The sequence below is a fragment of the Candoia aspera genome, chromosome 2, assembly GCF_035149785.1.
Source record: "Candoia aspera isolate rCanAsp1 chromosome 2, rCanAsp1.hap2, whole genome shotgun sequence".
NCBI classification, from domain to species: domain Eukaryota; kingdom Metazoa; phylum Chordata; class Lepidosauria; order Squamata; family Boidae; genus Candoia; species Candoia aspera.
In genome coordinates this window covers 143857046-143870437 of record NC_086154.1, presented here as the reverse complement: position 1 = coordinate 143870437, position 13392 = coordinate 143857046, and the positions used below count along the sequence as shown (strand labels likewise).

The 13392-nt window shown below is 42.8% G+C and overlaps 1 protein-coding gene across 4 annotated transcripts in view; it reads left to right on the top strand.

The window, feature by feature from the left end:
* Positions 1-13392, top strand: part of HDAC7 (histone deacetylase 7) — a 220248-nt gene that overhangs the window by 149913 nt on the left and 56943 nt on the right. For all 4 annotated transcript variants that reach the window (XM_063293973.1, XM_063293974.1, XM_063293971.1 and 1 more), the window contains 2 exons: positions 8962-9161; positions 10499-10589. In XM_063293973.1, coding sequence (XP_063150043.1) covers positions 8962-9161; positions 10499-10589 — 291 coding nt within the window. The remainder of the gene's footprint in view (positions 1-8961; positions 9162-10498; positions 10590-13392) is intronic.

Sequence of the window (13392 nt, the reverse complement as noted above, 5' to 3'; positions counted from 1 at the left end):
TGTCCTTCTCCTTTGGTGTGGGCATTAGAGTCATCTAGGCCCATGGGGGAATGGCAGTGGTGCATTTATTGGCTTTACAATAACTGCCCAGAGTTGTTGGGAGTCGGGTGGCATATACATTTAATAAATGATGATGATGATGACAACAACACTGAGAACAACTTACACTAAGGACACATTTGCCATCACGGTTCTTGTGATGGGGTTGAGGTGCAGTAGAATGGACTGCCTCATTCCCTCCAGCTGGGCTTGAATTGAATTTCCAACCCAACCAGTCTGGGAGATCCTTCCCTGCTTATTCAAATGGGTGTTAATTGGACCTAGGTGTTAGTTTGTGTTTGATCTTTGTTCCTGCTTCCCTTGGCACTGATGTTGCATCCTCCCTGCGCTGATGAAATCAGCCTGCAGTCGGAACCTGACACATCCTGCGGGGTGGGGGGGAAGTGTTGTCTGCTGTCTTCCCTTCCCAAGGCGCTTGGCTGTTCCCTGCAGGAGACGGCAAGTGCATCAAGAGCGCACCAAGGCCAGGCCAGCCGCAACAGGAGCCTCCTCCCTTGCCCTGTTTGCCAAAGAGCGGGGCTGGGTATTGAAGGGTGCTGTACCCCCATAGGATGCCATGGCTCTGCAACCAGGTTGTGGGCTTCCTTCCAGGATAGTGTGTGTGCACTGAAAGGTACTTTCTGCAATGGGCACACAGAGCTGTGTCCCAACCAGACAAACGTTGCAGATTGTGATGGTGATAAGTAGACTGCTTTGGAGGAGAGCCATTAATCTTTCTTGGCCTGTCAAAACTGGTCATCCAAACAGCTTTTGCCCCATCTTTTCCAAAGGAGGAGCAGTGCTTCCCTCCACCATCCACTGACTGTAGTGATGGGCAGCATTTTGTTTGCTTCTCTGTTTGCACAATCAGAAGCAATTGTCCCTAGGCTGGGCTTGGGCTTTTCTCCCTGATAGGTTTTCCACAAGAAGGAAAATTGATTAAGGGATTAGAAAACCTGGTAGGATTAGGAATGTGAGGTGAACCAACGGCCTCTCCTTCCCCCAGAAAAAGCAGAGCAATTACAGGACAAAAGACTGGCCTGGAATTACCTTTCCTGCATCTGTATGTTGTCTGCTTGCCAATGAAATCGGGGTTTAAAACAAAGTTGACATTCTCCCCACCTCACCCTGCCAACCTAGTGCCTTCCAGAACCTTCCCAACATTTGCTGCTCCCTGAATTATGGTTTTTACTGCAACAGAAAGGGAGAAAGGTGTGACAAGTGTACATGCTAACTATAATTAATTTAATGAAAATGATCTTTTGTTCTGGCCCCAATCACTTTTAGAAGTCCAGCCTCCAACATGCTAATCAGAGGTCAGGTGAAGCCTTCAGCACTGTAACAGTAATTTATTCCTGTTTTAGCTTACTAGTCACTGCTAAACCTTCATGTTCAGGAGCAGTATGTCTCTGAATAGCAAGTCCTAGGGACAATCAATAGACAACAGTGATTGCCTTCACACTGAGCATTTGATCTCTGTGGGGCAATTGACAGTTGTTGAAAGCAGGGGCGAGGGATCTGTGACCCTTCACATCTTGCTGAACTACAACTCTCAGAAGCCCCAGCCAAGAGGGAGCAAGGCTGACTTTCGTAGCTCAGTAGCATCTGGAAGGCTGAGATCGTCATTCGTCTAGTATTAATGACAGCCTGATGCAGAATGACAGCTCAAGAGTTTGGCAAAAACAAGGCACATATTCTTCAATCATTTCTAAAACATGGATCATGCTCCATTCACAGGCTGGGAAGTAGATAGGAAAAAGGAAATGTGTGATGCTGGAACCTTGACCCATTTCTATTTCCCAGCTCTTTGCCTGGCCCTGCATGTCTTTGCCATGTCTTAGGGCAAGGGTTTCAAAATTTGTCAGTCTGCAGAACCTGGTAGTTAAAAAACAAAAAAAACAAAATTCTCGAAACCCCTGATCAAGAGGCAAAGCAATAGCAACAGAGAACTCTCAATAAAACGAAACTTGGTGATTTATGTATGCAAATGTATGCAATTAAAGTTCTTTGACTCTTTTCCCCTTCACTGCTTGTGGAACCCTGTCAAGTTTTAACCCTAGGCTCCTGGAGAACCCAGTTCAAAAAACCCTGTCTTAGGATACAGAATCGTCATCTTTAGAAATGAAAGTGATAGAAGCAAGGTAGTATATTCTACCTTGTGCCAAGGATGGGGAGAATGTAATCCTCCTCCTCTGCCATCACTCTGTGCCAGGATGGTCCCCTTTCTGAAAAGGCAGCAAACAGAGAGGGAAGCTGCTGAGAAAAAAAGAATTTCCAGGAATCCACTAGCTGGAAGTGTGCGCAGGGCGGGCTGCCAGGCCCTGGCCCCAGGGCAGCAGCTGTTCTTGGGAGAATCTGCAGGAGGCGAAATGCCTCATTAAACCACCACCCTTGTATATCTAGCTCTGCCAAACAGAACTAGGGGCATGGCGACAGGAGCCCTTTTTGTAACCATCACTGGGAAAGATAGGCAGATGAAGGTACTAAAAACGGCTCCTCCTCCATCTTTCCACCTTTGCCATGGGATTAGGCCGGGCTAGTTCGTACAAGCAGTGGTTGGGAAGGGATCTATGGGGAGGAGAGGTTCCCCGCACATAGAAAGCTAACATGTCAGGAGGGACGGGCTGCTTCCCCGGCATTTATTTATTTATTAATATGCACAGTATCTGTCAGTGCTCAGCACAACCAACCGCTCCTGAAGTGATTTGCAGTAGTTGCGATCCACACTGAAAGCTATCTGGTAAAAATGGACTTCATAAACAACGGCTAGTTTTTCTTTCTTTTTTTCAGACGTCAGATCCTTGCCGTATGAATTAAAGAAACGGGCTGTGGTCTAGCGTGTTTACTGGCAAGGGTAAAATCCAGTGATTTCGGCAGGAGCTCCTGCCTGCTAAACATGCATAGACTCAGAGCAACAAAACCTGCAAGAAGAGTGTCGTCATTTCTTTCTGCTGATTGTATAATCTGATTGGGGGAACTGGATAGTTAGAATCCTGGAATGGATGAATTGCAAGTCGGAGATGCCACCTTTGAGTGTTTCCCCATAAATAAAATTCACTTGCAAGTAGAAAACTAGCAAATCAAGGAGAGAGAGCCTAACTAAGATGCTTTCTTGAACTAGTTTTCTGCTTGTCATGAGTATCAGACATTCATGTTCATACATATAGCTGAGCATCTAAAAAGAGAATCCTTCCCATATTCATACTGGTGGAATCAGCCCACTGCAACTTTACTCCCCACCTCCTTCCTCTGCTTGTGGAGTTGAAGTCCACACATCTTAAAGTTGCTAAGGTTGAGGAACACTGATGTAGAAACCAAGCACCAGTCTGTTTTTATCTTCTTGGATAAATGTGTAACAAGAAACAAGAAACTTCTTTTCGTAGAGACGAAAACGTTGCAAGACTGGGCAATTTTGAGCGTGTGTGTGTGTGTGCTGTTTATGTGCTTATAGATGGGGATTGCTAAGGAGTTTCTGGGAGAGCGAAACTAGCATGATGAATTGTAGGGGGCAGAGGGGGACATTTCGTTCCTCTCAAGTGAAATCTGAGAAAAGGCTGACCAAAAAAAAGTAAATCCCTCCTTCTCTTCTATTCCCATTTTCAAATTCAGAATTGCTTCCTCCAAGAAAAGCAGTTGAGCTTTGTTGTGCGTTGTATGGGTATAACACACACACACACACACACACACACCAGCTTAAGAAGACATTTAAAAGAATAGTATAACTTTTTGTTCATTGAGCTCATATGCTAGATTCCCATTTGGTGTTTCAAATTCATTGCCATAAAGAGCAGAAAGGAAAATAACTAAACTCAAGACCGACTGCTAAATTAGAAGTAAGTTATGGCAGCACGCAGCCCACATTGTTTGATCTTGGAAATGTTAAGCAGGGATGGAGCTGGTTAGCTTTGGGTGGGAGACCGCAGGAAATCCCAGGATGGTAGGCTGGGCCTGAGAATGAAAAAAAGAAATCTCCAAAATTATACTTCCATATACGAACCACTTCTATATTGTTTCTGAGAAAAATGTATGGATGTATCATAGAGTTACCTGAAACTGAGCTTTCTTTCTCCCCATGGAACAATATGGGCATGTAAGTTCTTTTGTTTTTAAGGGAGGATCCAAGATGGAGGACAAAAATGAAAGGTAAAGTGCTTGACTTGGTGGGGTTCATGCAATGGACGAAGGAGAGAACAAGCAAGAGATTCGTATTCATGGACTCAGGTAGACTAAGAGATATTGGGGCAGAGAAGCGCCAATTCTTTTTCTGCAAAGCCAGTCAAAGCAAAAGGACCATTTCTCCACATATTTCTTCTCCCCAACCCCGTATAACCTCACTGGAGCCACAGTCAGACAGACTTTTCCATCTGAACTACAGAAATGTCCTGATTACATAGGAATCCACTTTGTATGATTTGTGGCCAGTGTTGTTCAGAATTGTTGAACAGGTTGGCAGGAGCCCTCCAAGTTTCAGAGTCTTTGCTTGGTCCTACCTGGAAATCCCGGGCATTGAGTTAAGGACCTGCTGCCTGTAAAGCATAGGCATGGCTAACGAGCCTCGTCCCTTCTGTAAATGGATCTGTGCGCATGGGAAAGATCAGTACATTGTTCTGCAGGCAAACGTTGCCCATTGCAATCCCGACTCTCTCACGAACACAGTCATCTTCCACAGCAGGCTGCTTTCTCCCATTGGAATGAATGGCAGCCATTCATGGATAGGAGCAAAAGTAAAGTTCAGGGTCACTGTTTTCAGGTTAGAGAATGAAACCTATCTTTAGTCCTAGAATGAAAAGCAGGTTTTTGACCTCATTTTACGAGCATTCCTTCCGATTGGAAACAGGCTAGCCCAGTGTTTCTCAACCTCAGCAACTTTAAGCCATGTGGACTTCAACTCCCAGAATTCCCCAGCCAGCTTGAAGTTGAAGTCCACATGGCTTAAAGTTGCTGAGGTTGAGAAACACTGGGCTAGTCTATAGCAGCAACTCCTACTGAGTCATATCAAAGGCCTCCTGTATAGAGAGTGATCCGATAGTGGGCAGTCCTTGATAAAATCCATTTCCCATGACACCTGTGTGGCCCCTGCGTTTAATTTGGAATGGACAGAAAATAAAGTCCCTGGTTTGGGGCAAAAGAGCTTTCCTGCTCTCAGAATTTATTTATTTCTTTTAAAAAAAAAGCTTTTTTCTACTCCTCCCCTGAGCCTACTCTGACTGTTGGCACAACCCTCCAAGGCAAGTTGGAATTAACTTAATAAAGACAAGAGCAGCCAGCCAGCCTGCTGGTTGGACAAAGCTGAAACTGTTCTGTTTTTCTTCTTGTGGTGCCCTCTTCTTCTGCCTGTTTCTTTTGGTTTGGCTGATATTTATGTGTGTATATATGCGTGTGGGTGCCTGTGTGTTTGTTTTCACTTTGGCTTTTCTCCCAAGGATCTGTGTAGTGCAAAAGTGCCAGATTCTATCAGAAATTGTAAAAGCAAGTGTTTTGCTTGCTGTTAGGGTGGTTTGGTGGGCTTGTTTCTAAGTGTCTGGAGGGAAACGGTGCGATTAGTGGTTTTGCTTTACAGGGTGGAATTTTAAGCTGGCCTCCTTATGCAGAGTTTATGGGAACAAGAACAGGATAACTGGGTGCATTGGCTTGCCACTGCCCACAATTCAGATTCTCTAAACTAAAACAAGCCATTTTCACCCCCCCTCAAATGCCCATTGTCCCAAAACAAGAAAATCTGCAAATGACTTAAAAAGAGCAGTCTGTCTTTAATGCTTTCCCCTCTATCTTTCCAATCGCAGTGACTGGAAACTTTTTTTTTTTAATGAAAGATGCGATTCTCAAGTCATCTTCTAGCTGAGGTATAATGTGACCTCGCTGAAGTGCACAGAATGGGCTCCTTATTCAATGCTGCTAAATGCTTTGAGGAGGGGGAGGAGATTAATTGCCCCTCCCTAGCCTGTCCCACCACAGTAGGTGGCAACACCTTGTCGACCATGGCTGATCTTGGGAAAAAAAAAAAAGAACCAGATCAGACAAGCTTAGTATTTGGATGGAAAACCACCAGAGCTGTAGGCTAAGTGAGGAAGTTTTTTTTTTTAAATCCTGAAACAATATAATGCCAAATTCCTTCAGTACTGTTGCCAAAAAAACAATACAGACGTGCTGTTTAGTGAGCTCACTAAGATTCTAACCGGATTTGAGGAAGACCATATCTTTTATTTTAATCTTTCTCAAAGATTTAAGAAAGATTGGAGCCTGGCTAATTTTCTCTGGATTGGAGCAGTTTTGTTTAGGAAGCAACTATGTGTTGTGATTCTGGGCCTCCAGGCTGCTGGATTGATTGACTGGTTGATTTGAAAGATTTCTAGGCTAGCCTTTCAAGAGCCAGTATAATGTAGAGGCCAAGGTGTTGGACTAGGAGCTGAGAGATCCAGCTTCAAGCCCACCCTCAGCCATAGAAGCCCATATGGTGATTTTGGGGCTGTCACACTTTCTCAATCATAGCTACTTCATTGGGTTGTTGTTATGGAGGGAAAGAGGAGGAGGGTCCTACCTTGAGCTTCTGAATGAAAAGTAGGATATAAATCTAATAAATAAGAGGGATGGAAATTGAGTTTAGAAAATGAGGTCTTGATTTTAATGCCACCAGTGTTTGTGTTGTAGCTAGAAAAAGGGTCCTCATTTCTTCCTGCCTTCAGGTTGTGTTTTAGTGTCCACTTGCAACACCTGTCAATCGATGATCCATATTTTTGCCTTATCGCCATCTTTTTTCCTCAACATATGTAATGCCACTCAGTCACTAGGATTGCAGTTTCCTAAAGCTTTCTCCTAAATGTTATCATTTTTAGCAAGTTGTGGATGTCTGTCAAAGAAGAGTCCGTCTTTGTAGTAATGCCACAATTGTAAAACTAAATACTGTTCCCAGAGATGCTCATTTGCAATGTCTCCTGCTGTTTTTTTAGATAACAGATGAAAACAATTTTATTTGTTAGAATTTGGGGCAAGTAATAGCATGATCTTTTTGGTATTAACTGCCTACATAGTTTCCTCCTGGTAATTTGTTTTTGTATGATTCGATATGTGCACATGTGTGGGTGTTAGATTGCATGTTACTTTGGCTTTATTGGAATATATAAATCATAAAAGTCTTTCGATGGAAATATGGGCTATCATTATTTTAAAATTGTCTGCAATGCAAAATAAATCTGAATAACGATGCAATGCAAAATAAATCTGGATAACAACGCGTGAAGGTAGTTAATCCTCTTGTGCAAAATTACATTATTTACATTACATTGTGTAATGTAAAATTACATTATTATTTTGTATAAATTAGTTCACGTCCAAGATATGAGACAGGTTCGGGTTGGTTGGTTTGTGACTGTCTTGGCAGAATCAGGATTGAGGCTGATACATTAGTTTCTAGAAAACAGTGATGTTCAATACTTCTGCCTTCAAGAACCTACTTCTTTCATTTGTCCTAAAGATTTTTTTTTCAAGCAAGTGTTTCCCAGTCCATGCACAGTTGTATTGAGCCTCACCATGACTGTATGTAATTTGGATATTGCAGGAGGAGAACCGTGTTAGGGTATAGTAGCAAAGAAAATTGAAAGTTTGGGAGCACCTTTTCCAACTGATGAATTTCATTAAAAAGCATCAGCTTTAGCTGATGTAGGGTTTAAATTGTGAGGGGAAGAGAGGAAAGTAGAAGATAGGGTAGTTAGGTAGACTCCATTTACATGTGCAGCAGATTACAAATACCTTATCAATTAACAATTATAACACATTAAAAGCCCATTGGGTTGGCTGAGACCTTCTAAAATTGCCTGAAACCTTTTGATGTATGTGAGTTCAACAATGTTTCACTCCATGGTACAGTTAAAGTCTCCTTTTTTCCAAAATGATCACTCTGAGGTATGTGGTAGAGTGTTTAATTTAAATCCCATCTAATTGAGAATCTGTACAGAACAGCCTTCCCCAACTTGGTGTCCACTCAGATGTGTTGAACTTAATATTCATCTATTTTGGTTGAAGGTGAGAGGGTTGTAAACCAACATATCTGGAGGCCAACCTAGAACTTTGTTTGGATGGAATGTAGTCCATTAGTTTCATATTTGCCTGTTCCTTTGTTTTCTACTCATTCATGTGACCCTCTAAGTCCCACTTCCATATTAACTAACGGGCAATGTTTAATTTGAAAATGGCTAATTCCAATTTCAAGATGTGATTTGGAGCGTTTTTCCTTTAAAAGTGGTATTTAGACATAAGTTCTTTTGTAATGGCCAATATTGGTAAATGTGTTTTACTCTACAGTAAAGGTAGAAGAAAAGAGGGCCTGGAGTAAAGCTTGACTCCTAGGCACTACACAGACACTGCCTTGCAGTTTTCTTAGCAGCTCTGCTGTCTTCTCTTCCGGGATGGTTTTCAGCTTCCCAGTCTAGACACAATCCCTGGAATTTCCTGGTTGTCGCCCATCTAAGTAGTCACCAGGCCCAACCCTGCTTGGTGACTGAATCCAGACTAGGTCAGCCAGGTGCTGCCACCTGCTTTTTAAATCCAAAAGTACATACTTACACATTCAGTTTGGTACACTGTTCCCCCTCAGTTAGCTTTGAATTTCTTTGATGTGCATATCAGCCTAGGAACAGCAGATCAGATTCATGAGAATTCACCGAGTTCAGATTACTCCAAGTATCTTTATCTAGAGTGTAGGAGGTCTGGGACCTATGCATTGCAGATGGAGAGTGGGGCTTAAGGATTGGGCAGTTTTCTGCAGCGTTAGTGCATTTCTGATTCAAACTGTTGGAGTGGGAAGAGCTTGGGTTCTAGAAGAAAACTCCAGTGTGGAACATGACTTGGTCCAACCTCAGAGAAGTTAGGCTTTCATCAAGAAATCAGGTTGGACAGGTATTGACAAGTCTTTTCTTGCATTTTCAGGAGGTGCTGTGAAGCTCTGCGTCTCCCTGCAGGTTCCCCAGACCATCCCCATGGACCTGCGGATTGGACAGCGTCTTGCCAAACCCGGCCCAGATACTGCCTTATTGGCCCTGAAGCAGACACAGCAGCTGCAACACCAGCTATTCCTAGCAAGCTTGCATCAACAGCAAGTGGAACAGCTTACCCGCCCGCACTTGCGGGTTCGTGCAACCATTATATTGTCTTATGGTCAGGCTGGGAAATAAGGGGTGCAGGGGTACAGATACAATCCAGGGAGAAGACAATTTCAGGTCCAGCTTTTTTAAGTTTCATGGGAAAAGATAGACTGTAGAAACATGAAATTGACACGGACTTAACACAAAACCCACATTAAACAATACATTGACATGGAGTCATGGAACCAGCATTATACAGGTATAGAATCGACAAATATGTCAACCCTTTCACAGCAGCTCAGAGTTTCTTGGCAAGGTTCAGGTTTGTAGACTAAAAGCCTCTAAGCTTAATTGAACTTCTGTTTACACAGGAGTTGAAGACTCCTGCCAAGGTCAGAAGTCATTGAATTATTCATTGGCCATCATAAGAACTGGCTGTGGAATAGGGTCTAGAGGCACTTATGGGATCTCCAAGTTAGCAGGTGGAACTTGCAATCAGACCCTCAGACATGATTTCACTTGGATTGATGCCTGCAATGCCCCTTCCAACCTGGTACTTTCCAGGTGCTTGGACAACTTATCTCATTGGTCTTAGCTACCACAGCCAGTGATGGGGATGATGGGTGCAAAATATCTGGCAGGCATCAGCTTGGGAAAGGAAGTTTAAAATTACTTATAGGAACCAATAACCCTTTCCATCTTAGTGATGGGTCAGCCCTGGCAAGAAAAACTGCCATTGCTTAGACATCTCCCATGTCCTGCAGACTTCCCACATTGGTGAAAGGGAGCACAGGAATGGGGGAGGGCAAATGATGACATCATGACAGCTTTGTAGCTTTTAATGGACACCTGTGGAGGATCTCCAGCCTACAAGTGCATTTGGCTACTAGGACCAAATTAGTTGACAGGATTTTGTTCTCATAACTGAAATTGATCCTCTCCTTTCTAACCATAAGACCACTGTCACCTTCGGAAGCACCTTAGGCTATTTATCTTTCCAACTGCCCTGGTCTACTTGCTCGGTTTTTGCAGGGGCATACAATGTCCTCAACCATATCTGCTCCTGCAAACCTCACGCTGACCTCTCTGTAACTAGATGCAGCTTGTCCCCTGGCTTTGCTTGTGACCTCCTCCCCCAACATCTCCCCACTGAGACATTGTGACAGTGTGACAGTGTGGGGTGGGCTCAGATGTTCTTCACCTGTCCTGGGAGAGGTGTCAGCTGCCATCAGTAGCTCCCCTGGGCTAGGAACTGGGGAATCTTATCCTCCTGAGCCAGATTCATTGGGTGGCATGCCTTCTTGTGCTTTCTTCCCGATTGAAGAAATGGCCAACCCTTGCCTTGTGTGTCCATTCGTTTTTTCATTTTTCTTCTTGTGCAGGTGCCCATGGATCCTCCACCACAAGAGACCATCCCTGGAAAACAGGAACAGGAGCTGCGGCTGCTCTTGAATAAAGACAAAAGCAAACGCAGTAAGAACCTTTCCATTCTCTCGCTCTCCCCGCCCTTGGATTTGAAAAAAATGAATTCCTTGCCATGCCATGTGCTGAATCCAAGTATTTTATTGGTTACTAGACAACCTGTGATCCATTGGGTCATCATTTTAAAGATATTTCCTTACCAGATTCCTCAGTACCTTCAACAATGGTGGAGCTTCTAATGTACTGCCTTCACTGGAAAAGTTCTTAAAAATTCAGGGAGACATTCAGAGATGTATCTGCCTTGCAAATAGCCCATGTTGAACTGTATATCACAGTCAAACATCAGAAGTTGACCACAGGAAATGTTTTATGACACTTCATATTATGTCATAAAATGTCTTATGATAATGTTTATGTCATAAAATGTTTTATAAAATTAGCCAAATTTCAATTCCATGGGAGTCATGGGTCCTGGATTTCGGACGCATTCTGTAAGTTAGCCCGTTTGAGATACCTTGGTTGAAAAATGGTTGACCGTTTTGCCCAGTTAAAGGTTACACCCAGACAGACATGAGAGTTTTAGTAGTATAGGGATTATTGATGGCACATGACGTAGGTCTATTGAAAAGTAGTTGACTTCGGTTAGTACTTGGATAGGAGGACACCAGAAAAATCCCAGAGCTTTGGGGTTGGGGGGAAGGCACCCAAAAAGAAGGCAATGGAAAACATTTGTCTTGGTGCCAAGGAACAATGTGCATCTATTCTTGTCACCAGGATCTGAGCCCAGCTCCAGAAAATCTTTACCTTACCTTGGTATTGAATCTTGAGGTTCTATTAAAAATATTATTATTATTATTATTATTATTATTATTATTATTAATTAAATGTGTATGCTACTCAACTATGGATGGCTCACAACAATCAAACAATCAAAAATACAAAACAAGCCCTGCCTGTTATTTCCCCAATCCTTTAACAGTGAGAGGGCTGCTCTCCTTTTGAACAGAAACATAATGAGCAAGCAGTTAGTTGAAAATTACCTTCCAATGGCACATAATAAACACAGGATCCATAGTAATAGAAATGATGGTAAAAACCCACACACACAGGCTTTTGCAACTAAGCATCCCAAACATAACAGTGTCAGAATATGGGCAGGTAGAAGTCAAAAAACAGGTTTTGTTATCTCTAATAATTTGTGAAAGAGATCTGCCCTGATGTTAAGCAGATAAAAAAAAAATCAGCATCTGGTAGCATTATAAAGGCTTAACTCCTTTATGCTTGCATAACCTTTTGAGGTTCTGAGCCTGTTTCGTTGTTTGTATCTGATGCTACAATAAATTAGATTTCAGAACAAACTGTGCAAAACTGCAGACAGCCAAAGGTCTTTTCTGCTGGCCCACTCTGTACCTTACTAAAGTTCCTGAGCTAAATTCAATCCCAGTTCCTTGTGGTGCTTTGTCCCTTGGTTTTCAGAGCTGGAATCAGATGTTTACTTTCCTGGGACCCATCTCAGGGTCCTAGTAAAAGGTTGGCTCAGCGTTGCCATGTCTCAGGGAGGCTATCCCAGCGTTCTTTTCTTGTTTTATTGCAACCAATTAATATGGCTCCCTTCCCCTGTCCCCACCCCAACTCTGAATTTGCCAAGAAGCAATTTGTGAAGAGGAATAAAGAATTAACATTTCGTTATAAAGGGAAATAATTCACAAGTTTTTTCTTCTCAGCAAACTGTGCTTTTTTTTTTTTTTAACCAGATCCTGGAGTCAGGCAGCATAATCTGATGGAAAGACAATGTTTCCAATCTCACATAAAATATGCAATTGTATTCAGGGTTTCTGTTGCTGTTTATCATAAGAGCACATCTCTGCAAGGAAGACATTTTGAAAGTCTAATCAACCTCCCCTTTAAGATTTTCTTTTAAGATCCTGGTAATAATTTAGTTCTCACTATTGCCACCCTTGTGAGTGGGACTGTGATTCAGTGTGTGCATGGGAAAAAAGTCAGCCAGGACTCAGGAAAGGCTGAACTTGCAAGCTGGGAGGGTCACTGTCACAGAATAGAGTCAATACTGAGTCAGAGGGACCCATGGTCTCACCTGGCTTCAGGCACCTTTCTGTGCTTCATGCTTTTCTTTTTTAAAACACTTTTCTTTTTTACAACACTTCAGGAATGAATGAATGAACAATACAAAAACACAATACGCCTCACAGATACATGCAGGAAAATATATATACTGTATACTGGAGGTCATTTTAGTCACTTCCACTTCCCCATATTTTGATGTACAGCGTTTCATTTTCCTCTGTGTATTTGAAGTTCCCTCATGGCCTTTTTTCATAAAACATTTACTTTGAAAATAGGTTACGTGCACACAACCAGGTGTAAGCACTGGGAGAGGAGGTTAAATGTTAAAATGCCATCAAGCCCTTCTTTTGTGTTTGAAGTGTGTATTTGTGAGCTGGGTGGACTGCATATCTTTTCCATACTCCGTATGGGTTACTTATGACTTGAAACACAACAAGGGCTAAACCAGGAAATGGGAGAAAATGAAAACAAGCCAACCCCTCTCCTGTTCCTCCGGTGCTGTTTTTCTCTACCCTCTTTATCGCTATTTCCATCTCTTCCTGTCTGTCTGGCATGCAGGCATCATGATAAGGCTGGCTAAACGTTGCTCTCAGTGTGTGCATGTTTGTGTATCTTTTTTTTTAAGTAACTATCATAATAGAAGAAGAATCCCATGAGCATTGAGAAACTGGTGGCCAAGGACTCAGCTGCTACTCAGTGCCTGCAACACTGATGTGAGAATGATAGAGCGCCCAAGTGTTCTCCCGCATTGTTGCTGAATCAGCCTGGG